Raw genomic sequence first — 22,146 nt, forward strand, 5'->3', positions numbered from 1 at the left:
TCCCGGATTTGCATCTTGGACTGCATCTCAAGCTGCATCGTGGACTGCGTCTTGCCGATACCAACAGCCCACCGCATCGCATCGCATCGCACCACTTACCTTCTGCCCCCCGTCCATCCCACGGCATACAACACCGCCCGCCATGGCTGTCGACGAGTCCAGCAGCCCGCCCGATGTCATGACCCTCTACAGCTGGCCAAGCGCCTTCAACCTGCCCAGCCTCGATCCCTTCTGCCTCTCCCTGATCACCTATCTGACTCTGTGCGCTCGCGGCTCGCCTCACTGGCAGATCCAGCCGTCCTCAACCCCGCAGCTTTCGCCCAACGGTGCTTTTCCGATGCTCCTGGCCGGCGCCGAGCCCATTGCGGGCACCTCCAACATCCTGGCCTTTCTCAAGAAGCGCGATGGAGCCGATCTGGACACACATCTGACCGAATCGCAGCGCGCCCAGGCGACAGCGTATGTATCTCACAGTGAGCTGGAGGCATTGGTCAGATATCTCACAGTATTTCACAGGGCAGCAGGCGTCGCTCATACCTCGCGATCGAGGGACCGGGGCATGGCCAGCAGTCTCGGCGTGGGGAGGACTTGGACAGGAAGGCCTGCGGAGGCTTTCCCTCTGGAAGCAGATCCGCATTCTCGCAGTGTTGCATGGCAGCTTCACGAGACTTGCGAGAATCGCATCGACTGGTCCTTGCTCAGCTGCAGTCTCGATAGCAGCATCCTCATCGCATGAATCAAACGCTAGTTGACACCAAGCCCTTGCCTGTCGCCTCGATCTATTGAACACCAGATTGATTTGTCTCATCGAGGAAAATCTCAACAACGCCCTGGTATGGCCACCGTACCAGCTTTGCAGCACCACTGCACTCGGTATCGTTGATGACTCGCTCCGTGTGTACCCCATCCGACCTCCCCGACTCTTACCTTCTGGCCCCCGCTGATCCGGTCATAATCGTGGACCCACCGCCAGCTGTATACATGGTGGCTCGAGTCTGAAAACTTTGTCAAGTCCACTCGTCCAAAGTTCTCCAAGGCTCTCGGATTCATCAGCCGTTACTATGTGCCGAACCAGCTGCGCGAAAAGGCCCGCTTCCGACTCAAGGGCACCCGCACGATTGAGTCCGACGGCAAGGAGGTGCCGGAGGTATGAGAGCCTCCTTCGTCCTCGACTCTTCTTTTTCGCCTCCCCTTCTGCATCGTGGCTCTCCACCGAGATTTGCCTGGTGAGGCCAGGTCTCTGGCATCGAGGACCTGTGCCAATCGATGTGGCGCCGACGAGAATCAAGCACTGAATCGCATCTGGCTGACGATGCAGGTGTACTTGGAGGCTCGGGACATCTACAAGGAGCTTGCCAAAATGCTCGGCGACAAGCCCTTCTTCTTCGGAGACAGGTGAGGCGACTGGCAGAGATGGCAGGGGTGAGATATCAAACGAGGCTCAAGTCGTTGGCTTGCTGCTAGCGAGCCGATCCACCAGTTCATCACACCGATCTGTCTATCGACAGTTCTGCCGACTGTGCTGATCGTGACGACTGAGAGGTGCTTGGATCTGACACCGTCCGTCATACCTCCTTCGCCCAGGCCCACCTCGCTCGATGCAGTCGCTTACGGCCATCTGGCACTGCACACCTACCCATCGCTCGCCAACGTGCAGCTCTTCACCATGCTGTCGTTCGAGTTCCCGACCCTGGTCGACTTTGTCAAGCGCATCCAGACCAAGCTTGATGTCGAGGCGAACGACAAGCTCAACCTGCCGATCAGCCAGGGCCCCGTCAATGAGTCCATGCTGGCTTGGATGATCAAGGACCCCAAGGCCATTCTGTACTCGGCATGGAGGCAGGTCCAGGACAATGTCACGCACATGTGGCACGGTGATGGCGGCCAGAAGACCAAGGAGGAGCGCAAGGAGCTGATCTACAACACCGCGATGGTGATTGGCGGCATTGTCTTCTTTGTCGGGTACGACCATGTCAATGCACAGGGCGCAACGGCGAGGCTTGGATGCTGATCGATGACGGCGTGGAATGCGCTCTGCGTTGATGGCGCCACCCTCCTGCTGTCTCTCCCGGTACTCATGCTGTTTGATTGCATCTCGTCACGGCGGTGCAGCTATGCCTTTGCAAGCGGGATCATTCAGATCTCCCATGATACACACCACGATCATGATGACGATGACGACGACGAAGAGTACTATGAAGACGACGAAGCATAGACCGATGTGGCTCGGACGCAGCCAATCCTCACGAAGGCATGTCCCCCCTGTCATGGCGAACCGCCATAGTGAACCGCCATAACGGACTGCCCCACATCATACACGTACAACAGCGCACTGCCCAATCCATGATGCAGTCGAGTCCGTCCCTTTCCCATTCACCAAATACAGACGCACCCCGTGCGAAAGATCGCCCCAGTCGCGGCGAGATCGATTCATATCAGAGGCAGTGTACGGATCCATGTATTCAGATTGGCGATGGCACGATCGGGCGTATTTGTGTATGTGTGCGAGTATAAAAGCAAAGAGAACCAAGCCCTTTTGGCTGGTCGGCAAGAATGATTGAGAATAGATTGGCAGAAACACGATATTGATGGCGGTACACTGCACGGTGGTCGTGCGACGCCTTGGGTGCAATGATGCTTGGACCAGGGCGGAAGTAAAGTTGAGAGGTGAGCGAGAGTGTGATTCGGGGTTGCGAGCCGGAATGGGTTCTGGGCGTAGCAGCCGGCATGGCGGCTTGGACAATGACAAAGGAATCGCATGGCAACGGGGACTCGGTCTACCCAGCCAGGAAGCTGGCGGATCGACTCAACGGGAGAGACAGCGCGCTTGCGGAGACGACAAAACTGGCAGAGACGGCGATTGTGCTTCCCGCGAGCAAGACAGGGGCCATGGATTCAGCGGGCCTCGGTGGAGACAAGGCTGGGGTTGCGGTTGAGGAAGCCCGAGAAGCGCTTCAGGCCGCTGCCAAGCGAGGACGACTGGGGGCTGGTGGCGCCCGAGGACGACGAGTCAGGGCTCGATCCGCGCTGGCTGGTGGGCGAGGAGCCGCGCTTGAAGAGCTGGAAGAAGCGTCCGCGGGACTTGGAGCGGGGCTGGTACTTGTCGACCATAAACTCCATCTGCACCGCGTTGAGGGCGCCGCGGCGGCACTTGCGGATGTAGGCGACAGCATCGAGCGCGGGCATGCCGCCTTCGACGAGGGCGATGCAGACCATGATGGGAGCGCGGCCCAGGCCGGCAATGCAGTGGACCGCGATGGCGGCCTCGGGCTCGCTCTCGGCCCCAAGGACGCCGAACTTGCTGGTGCACAGGTTGAGGAACGTGTCGATGGTTTGAGCGGAAGGAATGCCGCCGTCGGGAATGAACATGTCCGTGACCTCGATGTCATTGGACGCAAACATTTCCTTGGAGTAGGTGGGCTCGCACAGCCGCACAATGTCGGTAACGTTTTCCTTTTTAAGCTCCTGTAGTGATTGGCCAATATACGGCGGAGCAATCAGCACATGGCCGAGGCCAAAAACGCAACACGGCGCGTCGGCGGGCAGGAAAACAGCGGGGGGATCAGTCCGGCGACGTGAGCAGAGGCTTACCTGCAGATACAGGTTGGCGTTGCGCTCAGTGGGGCAGTCCATGATCAAGAACTTCATGTTCTTGTACTGGACGTTGGAAAAGTTGCAGGTCAGACGGGGCATCATCTTTGCAGGGTGTTGTGTGGGAGGATGGATTGCTGGCGCAGTTGAGGGTGAGGCGGGTCGGCTACGTCGTGTGGGATGGACGACGCTGTGGTGGTGGCTGAGCGAGGATGCGAGTCGAACGATCGAAACGGGGCTGGGCAGTAGCTGAGACGAGGGCGAGTCTGCAGCTAAAGCGGAGGGAGCAGGTTGGGATGGAATTGGCAGTCGTTCAGCGGATGAAGGCTATACGACGAGCAGAGAGGGGATGGATGCCTGCAGGATCAGAGGGCTAGCCCATCGGAGGAGAAGGAGGAAAGTCGTCAGGACGAAGGCGTTGAGCAGCGACGCACGATCGGGTCATCAGCAGCGATGGATAGGGTGTCTCGGCAGCATCGGAGGGGCCATCGAGGCGGTTATATAGACGGCGCGGTGTGCGGCGGGGTGCGAGCGGATTCCGGCGGCGGCTGGGGCGGACGACCGATCCATACAGCGACATCCGACGGCGTTCATGGCAGGAGCAGCAGGCGCTGGCTGTCCCAGCATCTCTGCCTCCATGACTGCTTGCTTCGCCTCCACCGCCGCCGCCTTGAGGCCAGCCCGGGGTGCCCGGGGCCGATGAGCTCATCGACACCCCACACCAGCGAGATGCATCCAGAGCCAGAGGGGGCTGCGAGTGCAAGAACCAGGACGGCCTAGACCGGCGAATCGCAGCGAGGAGCAGGCCGCGGATGCCTACCAAATTATCCCGGGGTTTCGACGGCGCAGTAGATGAGGATTTGGACGGAAATCATTCAATGGCAGGCAAAGGTCGCGAAAGAACCTTGGTGGTGATGGGGTCGATGGAGCGAGAGGCTGGCGGCCAGGTATTTAAAGGGTGGGCGGACGGTGAAAAAAAAAGAGAGAGCGGCGCTGCCGGACAGGAGAGCGACACTGCCGGGCGAGGGCGGCGGCGATTGGCTCTCGCCGCAGCGAGGCGGGCGGGGCGGGCGAGGCGGGCGGAGGACGCGGCGCGCGGCGGTGCAACGTGCCACGGGATCCAGCCAATCATCAGGTGCGCCTGGCCCGATATGGCAGGCGGGGGCACCAAACAGACGAGCCGGGCGCGTGTCCTGGCTGGCGTGAGTGGATGTGAGCGATAGTGAGCCGTGCTGCTGTGCCTGTGTGCTGCTGTGCCGCTGTGTGCTGTTGTGCGGTATCAATCCGCGTGTGTGTGTGGCGCTCCGTGCTATCGCCCCCCACTGTCAGTGTGCAGCAACGAGCCCGAAGCCTGCAGCCTCGTGGTCTGTGCCACACCCGCGATTTCCGCAAATAGTGTCGTGCGCCTCTGATTGGCCCAAGCCGCAGCACACACATACAGGCATCCGCGGTTTGCTCCGGCCATGCTGTCACTGTGGCTCACGCGCGAACCACTTCGGAACCGCCCCAGCCAGCCAGCCGCCCAATCAGCGGCCCGCCCCAATCGCCTGTCCCGATTTCCCCCACCGGCCGCTGGCCTCTGCCACGAGGCCTGTGCTGCGACCCCCTTTGGCCGCATGACATGTCGGCCTGGCGGCCATGCCAAACAGCCAGTGCGGCCATGAAAAACCGCCCTCTGCTGGGCTGCCTGGCCGTGTGCAGATCATCAATCACCTGATGGGCAAGTACCCTGCCAGGCAGCCACCATGTCCTATCCCGCAGCCGTCGCCTCGCCAGCAGGGAGGGTATCTGCCCATGTGTATTGCCTCTCTGTTGCTTGTGCATGTCCGCCCGGAGCCCTTCCGTCGCGATCCGCTCCCCTCCCGAATACCGTCCATCCAGCGTCGTTCCGTCGTCCTCTCCACTCGAGCACACGCCTCGTGCAGACCACACACACGTTCGTATTTTCCACCACTCCTGTTGCGGCGCCCGGTGTCGGCTCAGTTGTAGGGCTTGACGTTCTTGCGCTGCTTCTCCGACTCCTCCTCCATCGCAACCTTGGCCTTGATCTTCTCATAGTCCACCGTCACCTGATGCAGGCTGCAGTGGTCAGAGACTCGTTCCGTCCACCCATCTGTGCAATCCACCCAATCCACCCATTCAGTCGAATCCAGCACACCCAATCCAACGCCGCATGTTTCTCACATCGTCTCGCCAGCCAGTAAGTAACCCAGCACTTCCCACCCTCTTGATTCATCTTCCTCATCCCTCCAACAGACATATATCACATCACTTCTACATGCGCTTGGGGCCACACTTACTCCTTCGGCGTACTGCAAGAACCGCTTGTTCGCTTCCTTGCGCCCCATGGCCTTCAGATACCGGTCTCGGAAGTACAGCACCGTATCGACGTGCGTCTTGTACTTGACTGCGATCTCAAGCGCCCTGGTGAGCCCCAGAAACATTCCACCGCATTGCCAGTCCTATCAGTTGTGTGGCGGCGGCGTCCAGTCGCTGATCCCAGCGTCGCTTTGCCTTCCACTGGCTTCCCAATGCTCAAGTCCGCGCTCGCTCTCACCTGTCCCAATTAAACAGCGTGATCCACATCTGGATCGCGCGATAGATGAGCGATGCAGAAAGCAGGATCGCCTCGGATTCCTTGGGCTGACGGCGCAGCAGCGCCAGCTCGGCGGCCCTTCCCTCGGGCGTCGGGATACTCTTGACATAGCACACGAACTGCACCTTGGCGGCCTGGAGATATTGTGGTCGGCCCGAGGCGATCAGGAAACAGCTGCCCCTGCTCAACGCCAGGTCCGAGAACTCTTTCGTGTCCATTCAGACACCAAACTGCAATGACCCAACGCAATCCAACTCCATGAGACCCACCTCGTCGATACTGGCATATGCCACTTCGGCAGTGTTGAGCTCCTGCGCGTGGACAGCCATGCCAGCGAGGCACGCCCACAGCTCGTTCATCTTACACCAACAAACCCAACCAGGTCAGCAAGGCGCCGAGGTGTGTCGCAACGGGCACAGCACTGCGTCAGGCAAGACGGCCAATACCTTTGCAAATCTACAGAGCCGAATCGCTTCCTCCCATTGCTTGCGCCGGGTCTGGTCTTGAAGCATGCCCGGAAACGGCGAAATGTTGCTGGCATGAACGAGAAATCAAGCTCGTGTTACTGCCCTTACAGCTCCGAGCCCAAGCAAGTCCCGGCCCAGACTAAACCACATTCCCCGCCACGAGTACAAGACTCGGAGTATGAGTGGCGACAGCGTTTGCCCGCGAAGTGCCCCGCAGTCTCGGTGCCCAAAGACTCCCGACTCGTTGTAGCGTACCTCACCGAGACCGAAGCGCCATCTGCCTTTCGCAGCGTGCACATTGTACCCCAGAATCCAGTGAATTGTGCGTTCTTTCCAAAGTGACTGTTCCAATCCCGGTCAATATACGGCATAGCGGCGGTAACGACATTCGCGTCAGTAAACGACCTCGGCCAGCATCGCACCAGCATCCTCATGCACTGGCACCATCTGATGTTCAAGGTACCCGTGTGCGAACGACTTACCTTCCGTCGCGCTCATAACGAGTCATCAGCGAAATATCCTCGTCCACAAACACAATGTTCGGATAGTACCACACCACAAGCTTGCTGTCCACGATCGCAGCGAGAATGTCAATTTCGTCATTCCAGATGAACGTCTCCACCATCGTTCCTGTGTGGATCATTTACCAAGCGGCGTCGGATCGTCAGCAATCTCAATCCTGTGTCTCCGCCGTTTGCCACGAAGCCTGAGCCAGACACATCTCTCCTGGCACCTGCCAGACACATTTCCCCATCCTGTGCCACTTTGTGCTTGCTGATCCCAACACGCCCGACTGCATTACCGATCTTTTTGAAGCTGGGTCTCATCACAATCGTAATATGCATGTCGCGATTCTTGTCCACGAGAACGAGTTGTCTTCCAACGCCGGCCGAGGCACTCTGGTTCATTCCTATCTCCAGCACCTCGGTTTGGTGTCGCAGTGGACCGTCTCCTATGGCTCGCCCCGACACGACGTCGAACAAATAGATGCCTGTCCAGTGAGATTGTTCGTGAGTGCATCCGCAGCAGGCCCATGCGGCCTCCTCTCTCTCTTTTTGCAGAGCAGCCATGTCGATCGAAGACGCAGACACTGTTTTCAAGACACCGAGAGGCATCCGCGGCTTGAACAAAGGCTTCTGCGGGATCAAGCTCGTCCACACACTCGGCACAAACCCCCACTATAATCGGCTGTTCTTTTGTTTCAGCACCTTGCCCATCGCCCCCTCCTCCCTTCGGTGGTCTCGACCGCCTTCGTGTACTTACATTTCTGATCTGTTCTGTCTGTGATCGCCAGCACGTCGTTCGATAGCGAAATGGTCTGGCGCGTGATAAACTCGGCACGCAGCCCAGGGTACTTTGGCGAGCTTACGAACCGCGCGTCGTACGAGTAGATCTGGATGCCCGCAAAGTTGTCGACAATCAAAAAGTAGCTGTTGGATACTGACGATTAGTGGAGATGCCTATCCGTCCTCGTTCCTACGTCCATCGGGGTGGGAGGGAGGGAGGATAGACGTAGAAGAATGTGCACTTCCTGTGATGGCTGTTGCGGCATTGCTGTGCACCCCATTCTCTTCCCAGCCACAGATAACGTTGCATCGCTGAACCGGACACACGCTACTCACCTTGGACTCTGCTGGATGCAAATCACTCGGCCGTTGTTCGACAGATCCACAATCATCGGCGTGTTCCAGTTCTTCTCGCTGTAGACATAGCACTGTGATGATGTTGCCACGATCAAATGCTGGAACCCAATCGATGCCTGGATGACGCGATCCCGGAACTCTGTTCGGCGAACATGCTGACGTTAATCGAGCGTCCCTGCTGAACAATGCTGGAAGGAGCCCTGGACACTCGACCGCGCTTTCGCATCCATAGCGATCCCCCTCTATGCCGGATGGCATACTCTTCATCTCGACCCGCTCGGTTCTACTCTGCTTCGTGCCAATTCACCCAAGCCTCTCCCATCCAATGCCATTCCATCTCGTCCATACCGAGATTTTCGTTCGTGCCGTTGACGACGTCGTTGACTCGGATCTTGTGATCGTCCAGGATCAGGACCTCCAGGTTCTTCCACTCGAGCTTCCTGTTGGCCAACGACGGACATTAGCCGCATTCTCCCCGCCCAACCTTGCCACAGCCATCGCTCGGCTGCAGAGACACCATAATGCTCACACTTGTATGCACAGCACAGGCTCTCACCTGTTGACGAGGTTTGCAAACACAACCGCGCCGGATCCACCGCCTCCGGCCAGCTGGGTGCCGTCGGGAGTCCATGCGATGTTGTAAATCGAGCCACTCTTGGGCTTGGCGAGTGTATAGGACCACTGTGCATCCACAACAACCATCACCGTCACCGCCATCGGGAATGAAGGAAGGAGTATCCATGGAAACGCGCATGTTGAGTCAGATTTCCATATCAAGCCGAAGCATTCGCGGCTCTCGGCCCGCAAAATATGCCGCGGCCCACGACTCACCCCCAGTTTATCGCATATTCTCAGGGTGTTGAAGGAGCCGACGGCAAACATCTCGCCAGAGGGTGCCCAGGATACAGAGGTGGTTGGGTGGTCTTGCTGAGTGGAGGAGTAGATCTGACGCCCGTATGTGTCCCAAACCTGCATATACCATAGTCAGATGGATTGGAGAAATAACTCGACTCACAAACAGCTGGGGGGGGGGAGTATGCTGACACGGCCTTGAGATGGCTGACAGAATCAAGGAACTGTGCCAGCTCTAGACACTCTGGTGCTACAGAGACAGACCCAGGCTTCTCACCTTGTACTTTCGATCCTCGCCTCCAGACACGATCAAGTTGCTGACCCGGCTCCAGTCGACCTTGAGGATCACGCCGTCGTGCGCTTTCCACTGGTTGGGCTTGTTGGACGGCTGGATGGGCTTGATGATGAGATTGCGACCGTTGGTGAAGAGTATCTGGTCGTTGTCGGGCGACCAGGCAATAGAGTAGACAGGATATCCTGCAAGCCCCATCCAACCCCCAGCAAAGTGTCAAACCGCGGCCCGGGGAGACAATATGCCGTGCCAGACCGGAGAACACCACACCAGTGGGACAACAGATTGGCTTCAATGCTCTACATATGCTGCAAGTAAGGCACTGACCGATTTGAACCAAAACCGACCGCAGCATGCCGCTCCTGGAGTAGATTTTGATCTGGCCATCTTCTCCGGCTGTTTGGATGAATAAGAGGGGGGGGATGATGGTCAAGCCTGGTCAGCGGAGAGCGCCGAGGCCTTCAATTCAGAGTGTAGCGAGTCTCAGGACCAGAAGTGCGCACATGGCTCTGTATCCGGGGCCAGCCAATAACTCTCGCCCTTTGTTACTCCTCACCTGTAACCAATGCCGACCCTTCATAATTCCACTTCAGTGACAAAAGGGCGCCTCGGTGGGCCTCGACGCTCTTCTCGACTCGGCCGGCCTTGGTACACAAGTGGAATTTGCCTGGCGGTGAGCAGCAAGGAATGATGAGTACCGCATCGGTGCCCGTGGATGACCCGAGAATTCAGAGCGACTGCAGAGCCCCCCCCCACCGAGTCTTCGCGAATCTCCTCCATCACGGTCCAGGAGTTTCCTTCGTTTCCCACGCTGATCCTTGCTCGCGACGCCAGAGCGGATCAAACGTACCATCGGTGCCGGCGGCCACAAACAGATCTGCCCCGATCGACGATCCCTTTGACGGAGCAACTGGGAACCACTGGATATCGGTAAAGTAGAGACTACCCTGGGCCTCGGGGCTTGGACCTGCTTTTTGAGCAGCAGCGAGCGTCTTGGACTTGCTGAACAGCGCGATGGGAACGGCGCCGAGATGCTCTCCATCGCCAGACCAGCGCAGCATTTGTTGATCGTCGCTGTGGGGGCATCGATAGCGGTGAGGGCGAAGGAGAGCCGATCAGCGTTCATGCAGATGGGTAAATGGCGGCGTGGATTCGATTAGTCCCTGTCGCTCGTCGCCAAGAATAAGCACCTACCCGCATGAAAACAACTCGTTGTTGCTGGTCCAGCCGACACAGGTGACCAGGTCCGTGTCTGTGGGTATGGGAAAGAAGCACCACAGCATGCACCGGGCCTCGTCAGAACCACCATAGCACACACCATAGGACGCATCGAGCACCGTCAGAGCCCCGCGACGCATATTTCTCTTGGAGCGAATGGCGGCTGCATGCTCGCAGGTGCCTCGGCGACGCGTTTTGCATGATCATGAATGTGGTTATCGCCCAGAAGGCAGCAACAGCAACTGCAGCCCGAGGAGCATTCTCCGTCGCGTGGGAGAGGCTCGTGGCAAAAGGGAGAGTTGTCGAGGGACGCTCGATGAAGAATGCAGGGCCGTCCTGGCAATCGATAATGCGCCGCGTTTCAGGCGGCGATGCGTGCCGATAGCCATTTTGTATGTGGCTGGCTGCAACACGGAGCCAGCAGATCCCATGGACTCAAAGGCAATGGGCAGAGATGGGAGCTATGCACTGACGTTTATTTGCCGCCTCTTGATGAATCTTGACCTTCATGGCAGATCGTTGTGGGAACAGCAAATGGATTCTGGGATCGACAGAGATGGGCGACGCAGCTGCCCGAGACACGAGCAGAAAGAGCGGGCACAGCTCCCGTTGCGTTTTGAATAGAGACACCAATCACGCAGGACGAGAGGCGGAAAGTCAAAGGGACGCCAGAGCGGCAAAGACGAGGCCTGTCGCAAGCGACGAGAGCAGGTTGACCTGTCCGCCAGAAACGAAGCAGCGTGAGCGATTCAGCGGCTGATGCAACACCCAACGAGCTCGAGTCCATCTCTGCGATAACCTGTCTTCAAAGCAGACCAGACCAGACCACCCACCATGTGGTTGTCGAGGATCTCGAGCCCAGAAACATGCTCGAAATCGCTCGCGCTTTCGCCCTTTTGAACGACGCGATGGTCGCCAGCGATCTTCTTGGTCGACTTGTTGTAGACGCTCTTCTGCAAAGTTGCTCCCATGAGCGAATCGATCTGGACGATTCAAGAAACGCAGATATGTCGAGTGGGCAGAGCATGAGGCAAGTTAGGATCAGAGTCGGCCCGGGAAGGCGATGTGGATGGAGAAAAGTGCCGGCGGAATATGCATTCACAATACTTGCCAGCGAGCCGACGACACCAGCAGCAGCCCCTGTGACCACCAGCTGGAGGGTGGGCAGCACTCTTGGGCAGCCGGGACCGAGCGGAACCAGAAGGCCACCAAAGACGCCAACCATGAGTCCGCCGAGCAAGCTGCCGAGCAGGCCAAGTGGGCTAACACCTGGCGAGCACCATTCGCCATAACGCATGGCATGATCAGCATCCACATGAGTCAGGCAAGCAGGCAGGCAGGCAAGCAGGCAAGCAAGCAGAGCATAGTCCCAGGGCGCCAGCATCCACCCATGCAAGGTGAATCGGCATCAGCACCCACCGCCGTTGGTGCCAGGGGGCACTTGCTTGAACGTCGTGATCAGATAGGGCGGCGACTTGCTCAGGATGCCGAGCTCGGACGAGAAGGTGTCGCCGCAGCACGCTGCGATGAGCGCAACATAGGAAATAATCAGGACCGCATTCAGCCTTGTGGCCGAGTCGGTCTCGGAGCCAAAGGCAAAACACAGGGGCTCCTGGGCCAGATCCCGGTCGGGTGACGATTGCTGCTGGGCGGTCTGGAGGACCAAGAGCCGATGGAGAACGCAGACCACGCCAGCCAGGAAGCCGTTACAGAACACCTGGTAGGCTGTTCGCTGGCCGCCATCGAGATAGCTTTCTTCCAGCTGGCGCTTGCGCTCCGCCTTGTACTTGGTCAGGCGAGACCCCGAGAGGTAGAAGACAACGAGAACAACAGCGAACAGGTGGTAGGGATGCGTGAAGACAGCAAGTCCCAGGGCACAGGCCGCAGCAGCGCCGGAGGGCGACAGCGATTTCTTCTTGAGGCCGCTGTATGCCAGGTAGCCGCTGCCGGCGATGGCGAGAACGATGTGCATGCCGGGAGTATGCGGGGAGATGGAGATGGAGATGGAGATGGAAATGCGCCGAGGGGGAGGGCGAATGCAACAGAACGCCAACCAGATCCCGGCCCGAATCAGCCGGCGGTCAAATGTTGTGCAAGAGACCCCTGGGAGCCCCATTCAAGCACAACGAGGAAGTGCTCTCGCTCCAACCGGCCCTCGCCCTGGTGCTGGTCGTCCTCACTGACAATCTCCATCTATTTGGGCATCTGCGTGGGCCACAGTAACAACTTGCTCGCCGAGTCGACCTTGAAATGTCTTGCCTTTCGAATGGACTACCAGGCAATCACACAGGGGGTCGCAGGTTGTCGGTCGACACCAAGTCCGCAGAGCATATCCAAGCTATCACCGCTGGCATGTTCGGATAGATGCGCTAACGTGGCCGAGGCACACAGCAGGACAAGTAGCGGCGCATCAAGTCGCCCGAGACAACAGATCCGATGGGCTCTCAGCACGGAACCTCGTTGTCTGTTGTGACCCACAAGTCCTTTGAGTCACTTGCATCATGGGTCAGAGCGAGACTGGCTGTGCAGGTTCCTCGCGGACTCGGAGCCAGGGACAACTTGGAGGTCAGGCATTCAAAGCACTGGCCGCCACCCAAGTTACAAACCGATCCAGAGCCAGCACCGCTCTGGCCAGCTCGCATGGCGCATTGCACATGGGTGATTGTCCCTCCCATGCACCTGTCCTCTGCCATGCGCCGTGGGAGACATTTGTATATATTCCCGCCCAGAAAGTCGCCACAGCAAGGCATCTTGGCCCGTTTGCTCAGGTGTCAAGTGCATTGCACGGGATTTTGTCGCAAACTCGAAGCCACAGCTGCATGGGTCGCATGTTCTTCCACTTGCCCCTCACTTGCGACCTCGACCTTCCACGCTCCCTTGTCCTTCGTCATCTTGTTGTTCCCGCCAATACACTCCTTCACGGTGACTACGGGCCTAAGCTTCTCTCCGTCAGAGCCACGTAGCAGATTTCGTCTGCTCGAAACCATGCGCTTGTGCATAGAATGTCAGTTGCCGTTGGCGGCGAGATCGTCGTTGACACTCTGGGTAATGCTGGCGATGGTGGACAGAATGTCGTTGGCCTCTTCCGGGGAGCTAAAGATCATGCTGTGCCACTCCTCCGGGAGAGCCTCCTGCGTTTGCGCTGGCTCAGACTGGGCTTCAAAGCCCGAGGCTGGTGGCTGATACGAATAGCACAGGCTGTTCTGATGGTCAAGTACACTGGCGACAGTCACGGTGGTGAACTCGACGAGCTTGTCGCTGGTGCTGGAGGCGTAGGCAAATTGGCGACGGTAGTTGTCATAGCTTTGCCAGTTGCTCCAGAAGCGATCAACGTTCCTGCGAACGAACAGTCGCGAGAGCGGCGTCAATAGTTGGTCCTGTGTGTTGTTGGGCCGAGCAAGCAGCATCGAATAGATCCGAGAGACTCACGCATGGTGGAAGAAGAACAGCGGGTCCTTGGGCGACGTGTTGAGATGACTCATGTCTCCACCACACTTGACTGGGTAATCAGCGCACCAAAGTATTAGTCGATCGACCCTCTATCAGCCGCAGTCAGAGTCTCGGAGCTCAGCGTCTCTGCCCGCCAATGCCGCTCCTCACCATGTACATCTCCGTGAATGTACTCGATGACCTTGGCATAGGTATTGAAGCTGTCCAGGCTTGCAGAAGTGGTGTAGCTGTCGATCACGTTCGGGGCTGTGAGTGGTCCGCCAATACGACCCGTATAGAATCCGCTGGAATCTGTGCCGCCAAGGCGTTGGACACAGTTGGAGTCGCCCGAGTTGCTGAGCTCTGGGCAAAGAGTCCACGGTATCTGTCAGCCTCGAAGTCGGCACCAAAGAGCGGCTGTATCGGAATGCTGGCAAAGTCTAGTCTGGTGCGTGTCGGAAAGGCCATTTGTTCAAAGACTCACGATATGTCGAGCCGCTTCCGTCGCCAATGTTCAGGCAATATCCCGTGTTGGAGTTGAGGAGGGCAGTAACCGACCCCAGAGCGGAGGAACTGAATACCAGCCCGCTCTGGGGATCCTGATAGATACTCGCCCGGGACCAGTCCCAGTAGGGAAGGAAGACGGTAGCATCGATGGCCTGGAGATGCTGCTCAAAGAGGCGAATAAAGTAGCGATGGAACGGCAGAAAGAGGGACTGCACATCATGGCCAGCATAACCAAGAGTCAGCGCAGCGGGCGGCAGATCGGGTCTGGGCAATCGTGACGGCTCAAGCGACGGGGTCAGCCAACGAGCCTCGTCCGTGCATCCTGATCGTCGGACTTTGCACTCTGGCATTCATTACCGTGCCGTGGATGGAGTTCATGTTGCGGGAGTGAATCGAGACAAAATCGGCATAGGTGTACTTGTTGCCCGGCAGAACTGAGGTGGCGCTGTTGAACTTTTTGAGAGCCTTGAGGAAGTTTTGGCGCTGCGTTGTTGTCATGTCGTCCCAGCTCTTGCGCACGGTGTTGGTGGTGCAGCGATTGGATGGGATCGGGACGGGGTTGCTTGTGGCTGATGGCAACGCCGTAGATGGCTTGGGGGCTATGGTTGGCATTGGGGGGTTGTAAGGTTGCGGAGGTGGATTGTAGCCGCTCGAGGAGCAACCCGACTTCTTGTTGAATTGCGTGTAGGTGACGTAGATCTGGTCCGATCGACCCACGCACTGGGAAGTGTCGTTGCGAGGATTGAACTGCACGGTGTTGAAGCAGTTGCATTCGTTGGGTGTGCCATAGCGATTGTTGTTGGTACGAACACCAACGTATCTGCGGGCCGAGATGAGTAGACAGGGCATGATGATGATATTTTAGCGGTCGATGAAGCATTCCAGCACCCATTAACGTGTGAACGAAGGATTTTGGATGCCAGCCTTGCATCTGGCGAGCCACTCAAGCGACGCAGATGCGAGATCAACTTACACGTAGTAGTTCGAAGCACAGTAATCCTTGCAGGCCTGGATGCCGTCACTTGGCCCATAGTTGCTCATCGACATCGTCAAGACATCAGATGGCACGGCTCGCTTGTCATAGTCGTAGCACCCATAATCCGATGTATAGGATACCTGGACATACTTGACACCGCCGCAGGTGCCTGTGGGGTCACCGGCACACCAGCGCGAGCACTTGCCACGGGAAACCTGGGAACCAAGCGATCCGGAGGCGCCGTAGTCCGAGCTGCTGTACATGCAGTTGCCGCAGAAGCAGTTCTGTCCGCCATGGTTTCCAGCATAGCTGCGGTTGTATTCCGATAGAATATGGATGTCAGCTTCGCTCAGACACTCACAAAGCCCACCATACTTGGCTGACAGCTCTCTCATGGTGTCATTTCAGTCCCATCGTCCCACCTGTAGCCTTTCGACCTGCAGTGGCCCTGGCATTTCTCGAGTGTATTGTGGCTGGTATCCTGTTGATGCCGGACGGTAGAGTTAGAATCGACGACATGGAATGCCTGTCTGAGTGAACAAAGAGGAATGACCACCAGCATACCGAGAAATCGATCCAGTCGCTGAGAACTCGCTGGTACCCTTGTCCACTGATGTCCTGGAAGCAGCCTAGGCAGCTTGCGGCTCCATACACACCTTTGAGGGAATGCAGGGTTGAGTCAGCAGTCCAATCGTGTGACCCGAATCATTCCCTAGCATTGACAATTGGTAATCTGCAAGGGCAATACTTGCACACCAACCCCAACCACCACCACCCATCATCAACGCCTCACTGCGTCGGGGTATCATATGGCATCCTGGTTGAACCTGCGATGCCAGTTCGCAGCAAGCATCTGTTGCTAACGAGACTCTGTGGTACCTACCCGAAGGGAGTAATGCAGACAACTGCAGCGCCGCAAAGGCAAAGTGCTCGGTCTTGGCCCAAATCATTCTGTATGAGTCCACTTGTCAAGGCCGAGGCGGCAGCGATATCAAATGCAGAGAGGCTGGGGTGCGGTCCGGAAGAGTTTGCGACAGACTCAGTCGTGGGGCCTCGGCCGCTGAGGTGGGGAAATCTGGGCTTTTGACTAGCCGGCCATCTTGTCCTGCGTAAATATTGCTATTGCTGGGTTGAAAGACAATGCTGACGAGGGCAAGATTCCAGCGAACTTATTTAAAACGGGACACTTTCACACACGGATGGCTTGTGGATCGGTTGGCGTTGATCGATCTGGCTGTACGGCTTTGATCGGTACCCAAACCAGCGATATTGCTCTTTGTCCTGCGTCTTTCTCCCTCGTCTCAGGTATGTCTTCTTGCTCTGGCCTACAGCGACTGCATCTGCAGCGACTCGCTGGTCCTCGTCGTGCCCACTCACTCTATGCATCTCCCTCACACAGGGAAATGATTAGATCCACTTGTAATATGATCTGACTTCGCCGTGTTTGTCTAAATGAGACGATATGTCCCATTTTTTCTTCAACACGGTGAAGAATGGTGGATCGAGTCTCTAGCGTCGCATGAGAGTTGGCAGTGGATACCGGTGGCTCGACCAAGACAATGTGCATCGTGTACATATGCAGTTGTGGATGGCGCATTGTCTGACTGTCTCTGAGGCAATTGGTACCTCAATCAGCAATGATCTGGAGAGCACGCCGGGAGCAGCGACAGGACAGAGGCAGCATCCGCAGTGATTGGACATTCGACTGCCGCACAGTTAGACGGTGGTGGCTACAGGGCCGAGGTGGTCCTCATATCATGGGCATGGAGGTGTCTTGGAGACACGGCATGACAGACAGCGGCGATGACACATCGGTTGATGAGCGATCTTGGGTGCATGGCCAAACAAGTTCCCACAGGCTCGACTGTTCTCACCAGCAATGATTCTGCCATCGCCATCTTGATCCAGCGGAACAACCTGGATCTGGAGACATGGCTGATGCCGTATCTGTATCGCTCTCGCCAGAGTGGCTCCACTGCCGCAGGCAAGTCCATTTTTCGATGCCTCGCAATTGCCGTGACAACTTGCAGCCGCATCACACACACTTGCCGTGGACTCACCCAAGACTCGGTCAGATGTGCTTTGATCTTCGGCAACGGTCAGAACCCAACATTTTTTATCACGCAGTGCGGCCACACGCTTTGCGATCCCTGCCTTGCCTCTGCCTCTCAGCTGCCAAATCAGCATTTCGGGAACGGTACATCCAAGGCGCTTCTCTGCCCAGTCTGTCACCGGAGCTGTCGGGCGCTGCAGCTCGGAGACGAGGTGGGCCCCCCAATCGTGCAGCAAGTGTCATCGATGCGTTGCTCGATATGTTTGACTTTGTCGCCCAAACAACCAACTCCATCATCCTCTCCACTGCGAATAGCCACTGACGGTCTCGCACTTGATTTGTCTGCAAATCAGCTTCCCAGCGATGTCCGGAGCCTCTTTGAATCACCCACAGCTGCACTCGAGGAGTATACCCGGGTCACCAAAGTAAGTCGTCCGTAGCGACCAACCCGGGCCAGGCGCACAACATCTTGCGAGGCAGAGTGTGGGTTATCAAAACGCTGGCCCTCTGGCCAGCCATCTGGCTCCTCTAGCTCTCGGCTGGCTGATCTTACCCACTTTAGCACACCCCAGTTCCAGATGCAGAACATGGATGCTCTTATTAAAGCACTCCGCTCCAAGATTGAGAAGCAGGGCCAACTGCTAGAGCAATCCCAGCCGGCACTAAAGCGTGCACAGGAGTAAGTCAAAGCCGCCTGATCGATGTGTCACCGGTCAACTTCTCCCCGTTTCTGACAGTGCTTTTTGGCTCGGGTCGGCTCAGAGAGATTCGGACGGTGCACAACGAGAACCGCTTGCTGCAGACCCGGCTCAACGGCCTCTCTCAAGAGCTGTTGCAAGTCCGTCGCTGCTCCGGCTGTTCCTCTGTCGGTGAACGAGCAGCCACTCGCTTTGCAAGTAGCCCTGTTGCACTCTATTCGGACTCGGGTCAGCATCGCGCCGCAACGGCGATGCATTCGCGGCAACCGAGCCCGTCGCCTCATTTCCGCGCAGGGCCATCGTTATCAGCGGGAGTGGCCACTCCGAGACGACTCAGTCTTCGTCCTTCGCCTTCTCTGGGAAGCACCGAAGTGTACCGCATCGACTCACGGCCATCTTCGGTCCAAGCTGAACTACAGCGATCTGGCTCGCAACATTGGCTCGTAACGCCCGGGCATTCCCATGAGCATTTGCCTTTGCAACCGTCCCCATATCGCACATTGGCGAGTACTCAACAGCTCGGGTCAGTCATGCGGCCGAGTCCTGGTGCCTATCAGACACTACCGCAACTGTCCCGCCGGCTGGAAATGAGCCCTCAGCTCAGATCGAATTCATCGCGGCATGCCTCTTTACCAAACAGTGCGAGTCGATAGTGCCCAAAGTAGACTTGGTGTCCCAGATCTGTATTGTCGCGCTGTGAGCGAGTTGGCAAGCGCATTCTTGGAGCACTGGCTTTCTTTTGGTAGACGAATTCGACTCCTGTCTGCATTCCTTCTTCGCTTGATTACGAATACATCGAATCGACTTTCCTCGTCAGTCCATATGCACCTCCGTCGCAGCTTCGATCGAGTAGCAGCAATGCACAGCGCCTTGTTCATCAAGCTGGGATAAGCGATGACCATAGTCTATTGAGATTCCAGCGCTCAGCTGGCGATACACGAACCAAATCCAAATCCAAATCCAAATCCAAATCCAAATCCAAAAAAAGGTGAAAAAATCATTGAAGGCGACGGAACGACTTTCTGTAGCGTCGAGGCATCATTGACCTTCAGTTTTGTTTCTTGGCGCCGCCCAGTTCCATGACCTCCTCGGGAATGGCGACGACAGTCTCGGAAATTGCCGAGACGGCGTGGACGACATTGTCCACGTTCTGGAGGCCGACGTTCGTGGTGAGCAGGCCCATGACCTCGAGCTGACGACGCTCTTGGGCAAGGGCACAGCAGCAGCAGAAGGTATGCGTCAGACAGTCGGTGAAGGGGTGGCCCTGGATCCAAGACACGGTGATTCAGGTTAGACCGAGGTTCAAAGTGACAACGCGAATAAGATAGCCCCAGAGCAGATTTCTGACAGAACGGCGTCATCGTAGAGGTACCAGTGGTCAACCCTGCACAGCCGATGGGCATCAGATGCTGCAGCGCATGATATGGATCATAGCCCTACCTTGATGCCGAAGACTGGCCAGATCCGATCGACAAACGAGCAAGCAACAACTCTGTGAGCCTCGTAGCATGATCATCGCGCTGTCTTTGTATCTCGCTGCATATCACGACGAGCTTTCCACAGCTCGTCTTAATCCATTGCATCACAGCGAGCCATCAGCCACCACTCCCGCGACGCATCTCATCTCGTCCAGGACACAACATACGCTTTCTCATCTGGGACCGGAGCTTGATAGCCAAGCAAGGTGCCTGGCAGCAGTAGAACCAAATCGATGTGCCGGCTGCGGAAGACACAATGCCAGGATGAGTACACTGGTTTGGTATTCGATTCTCTGCGACGAAATAGCGGCGGCCAGCTCGCCCGCATGTTCTTACCGCAGCTGATCGTTTCCCAGCCGCGAAGCTTGCGGTGCTTCTCGTCGATGTAGCAGGGGAAGATGTACGAGCCAAGACACTTGACATGGGCCAGGAAGCAATCGCCTAGAATGATTGGGTCGGTGGCGTGTCACTCAACATGTGCGTCGTGAAAACACAATCTCTGAGGTATTTGCCTTATCATCCGCCATTTCTCCTCGACACAGAGCAGCCAGTGCTTGACGGAGCAGTCCCTCCCTGCATTCACCTGACTTGGCCGCTGTCTACTTACACAGAGGCATGTCCCAGTTGCCTGTTTCGGATGTCTTGTGAGAGATCTTTCCGAGAACGGCGAGCTCGAGAGCCTCCTGGGCTTGGTGGATGGTCATGCCGGGACGCTTCATAAAATCGTCGACATGCTCGGTGACATCCTCGGTGACCTCCACCGTCTCCTCGGCAACCATGATTGTGACAGGTTTGTTTCCGACCGAGCCCGTGAAGGCCCCAAGAATGACATCCTGGGTGGTGAGGACCTCGACGGTGTGCTCGGCGTTGGATTTGCCGGCGGCATCGGTAGCATCGCCCTCCTCCTTGATCTCGGGGGAGAACGCGGGCATGGCGTCCTTGAAGGTCTGGCTGACAGCTGTTTGGGCATCCGAGACGATCTGGAAGACGCTAGCGATCACACCTTTGCCATCCGCATGGTCTTCGGAGGCAGGTTCGCGCGAGGCTTCCTGGGCATCAGCGACCTCCCGAGGAGTTTCTTTGGCTGGCTCTTGGGGCAGGCCACGAGAGACGGCATCGGCATCGAGGGAAGGGACGGGCTGGGCCTGTCCATCGGACGAAGGTACAGATGGGGAATCGACGTTGCTAGCGGACATGTTCTCGACAAGGAGAGGGAGCAGAGCGGCAGCCGGAGTCGGCGGGATGAGAGACAGAGGGGAGAGAGGGCGACCCAGATGCAAGCCCAAGTAGGAGAGCTGGGTTGCAACGGCCTGGCACGCGAAGGGTGGAGGAGCGTGACACGAGACGCGGTCGGCGCGCTGTGGGTGGTTGGGCATTGCGCGTGCTGGGATGAGCGGGTCTGGGTCGTGGGAATGTGATACATGCTGGGAATGAGTGCATCCCGGGATCGACTGCATCCTGGGAATGCGATGTGAACGGAGGTACATGCATTCGCTGTGATTCACTTGGATCAAGCCGATATCCACACGCCTGAGGATCGATTGCCCAAACCGCTGTGACGGCCACGCAGCATCATTGGCTACAAACCCGCCGGCCACGCAGCACTGTACGTTCAAGCACGATGTATTGAGCATGCAATGAGGTGGGCCAGCGAGTGGTGTGCGAATCTGGAGGGCGAGTGGGTGAGATGTGTGTATCAGAAAGCCGAGATCGAGCAAGGTCTATGGCGTCTATGTGCAGTCGGTGCGTGGTCGAGTGGTTGTCTAGGGATAAGGTTGTGCGTGACCCGCATAGGGATACTGCTGATGGAGCTGATGGAGCTGAAGGAGCTGGTGCTGGCCGGCATGGCGCTGGAGCGTATACTGAAACGGGTGCGAATGTGGTAGCTGATACGACTGTGAGTATGGCTGTTGGCGCGAGTGCGAGTGTGAGTATGCATATAGAGGATGCTGCGAGTGCTGGTGTTGTGGTTGTTGCGGATGCTGCTGCTGCTGCTGATGTAGTTGCTGATGTTGTAGCTGGTGCGGATGCGGCTGCTGGTGCTGGTGTGGATGGGAAGACTGCTGGGGCTGGTGCTTTTCGGGAAGATGATGTGAGACATGCTGTTCCGGGTGCAGCTTGTAAATCAGATCCAGGTCAAGGTACTCGGACTCATCAATCCGCTGCATCTCCCAGATGGCCGAGTCGCCGATGGTCTTGGCCCGGCCAGCCATCTTGTCGGTCGAGTCGACGAGCTTCTTTGCAATAGAGTCGTCCCGCAGATGACGGGGGCTGTCGCTCTTTGCAGGACGGGTGTGTCTCGATCGCTCCCACCTCGACAGAACCATGGCGCATGGCGACGGATGG

At 57.4% G+C, this 22,146-nt stretch overlaps 6 protein-coding genes across 6 annotated transcripts; 1 reads left to right on the forward strand and 5 right to left on the reverse strand.

Moving 5' to 3' along the window:
- Positions 1–28: 28 nt before the first annotated feature.
- On the forward strand, positions 29–2,471 carry BJ171DRAFT_177122 (uncharacterized protein). The gene is made up of 6 exons (XM_053106035.1): positions 29–459; positions 794–833; positions 974–1,147; positions 1,319–1,395; positions 1,585–1,962; positions 2,113–2,471. The coding sequence occupies exons 1-6, from the start codon at positions 143–145 to the stop codon at positions 2,213–2,215; spliced, it is 1,089 nt and encodes a 362-aa protein (XP_052964640.1). The 5' UTR covers positions 29–142; the 3' UTR covers positions 2,216–2,471.
- A 424-nt stretch (positions 2,472–2,895) lies between these two features.
- Positions 2,896–3,696, reverse strand: BJ171DRAFT_583955 (protein-tyrosine phosphatase-like protein; the record flags this gene model as incomplete). The annotated part of the gene is made up of 2 exons (XM_053114278.1): positions 2,896–3,465; positions 3,592–3,696. The coding sequence occupies 2 exons, from the start codon at positions 3,694–3,696 to the stop codon at positions 2,896–2,898; spliced, it is 675 nt and encodes a 224-aa protein (XP_052964641.1).
- Positions 3,697–5,086: 1,390 nt separating this feature from the next.
- BJ171DRAFT_627456 (WD40-repeat-containing domain protein) lies at positions 5,087–11,169 on the reverse strand (the record flags this gene model as incomplete). The annotated part of the gene is made up of 19 exons (XM_053115557.1): positions 5,087–5,660; positions 5,892–6,015; positions 6,149–6,321; positions 6,457–6,546; positions 6,634–6,721; positions 6,910–6,996; positions 7,137–7,284; positions 7,457–7,645; positions 7,918–8,094; positions 8,284–8,436; positions 8,646–8,737; positions 8,854–8,978; positions 9,129–9,266; positions 9,427–9,626; positions 9,769–9,837; positions 9,998–10,108; positions 10,292–10,515; positions 10,636–10,693; positions 11,133–11,169. 19 exons carry the CDS (start codon positions 11,167–11,169, stop codon positions 5,571–5,573), a joined length of 2,373 nt encoding a protein of 790 aa, XP_052964642.1. The 3' UTR covers positions 5,087–5,570.
- On the reverse strand, positions 11,115–12,670 carry BJ171DRAFT_444349 (integral membrane protein DUF92-domain-containing protein). Its single transcript, XM_053108141.1, has 4 exons — positions 12,079–12,670; positions 11,771–11,928; positions 11,493–11,642; positions 11,115–11,376 (listed from the first exon to the last, which is right to left on the reverse strand). Exons 1-4 carry the CDS (start codon positions 12,629–12,631, stop codon positions 11,317–11,319), a joined length of 921 nt encoding a protein of 306 aa, XP_052964643.1. The 5' UTR covers positions 12,632–12,670; the 3' UTR covers positions 11,115–11,316.
- A 688-nt stretch (positions 12,671–13,358) lies between these two features.
- Positions 13,359–15,038, reverse strand: BJ171DRAFT_513436 (uncharacterized protein). Its single transcript, XM_053111770.1, has 5 exons — positions 14,953–15,038; positions 14,573–14,804; positions 14,260–14,451; positions 14,089–14,158; positions 13,359–13,995 (listed from the first exon to the last, which is right to left on the reverse strand). The coding sequence occupies exons 1-5, from the start codon at positions 14,971–14,973 to the stop codon at positions 13,665–13,667; spliced, it is 846 nt and encodes a 281-aa protein (XP_052964644.1). The 5' UTR covers positions 14,974–15,038; the 3' UTR covers positions 13,359–13,664.
- A 4,226-nt stretch (positions 15,039–19,264) lies between these two features.
- BJ171DRAFT_513438 (uncharacterized protein) lies at positions 19,265–21,075 on the reverse strand. The gene is made up of 5 exons (XM_053111771.1): positions 20,408–21,075; positions 20,137–20,241; positions 19,968–20,042; positions 19,763–19,776; positions 19,265–19,586 (listed from the first exon to the last, which is right to left on the reverse strand). The coding sequence occupies exons 1-5, from the start codon at positions 20,994–20,996 to the stop codon at positions 19,371–19,373; spliced, it is 999 nt and encodes a 332-aa protein (XP_052964645.1). The 5' UTR covers positions 20,997–21,075; the 3' UTR covers positions 19,265–19,370.
- Positions 21,076–22,146: the final 1,071 nt, after the last annotated feature.

The sequence above is a fragment of the Polychytrium aggregatum genome, assembly GCF_025602895.1.
Source record: "Polychytrium aggregatum strain JEL109 chromosome Unknown BJ171scaffold_30, whole genome shotgun sequence".
NCBI classification, from domain to species: Eukaryota; Fungi; Chytridiomycota; class Chytridiomycetes; order Polychytriales; genus Polychytrium; species Polychytrium aggregatum.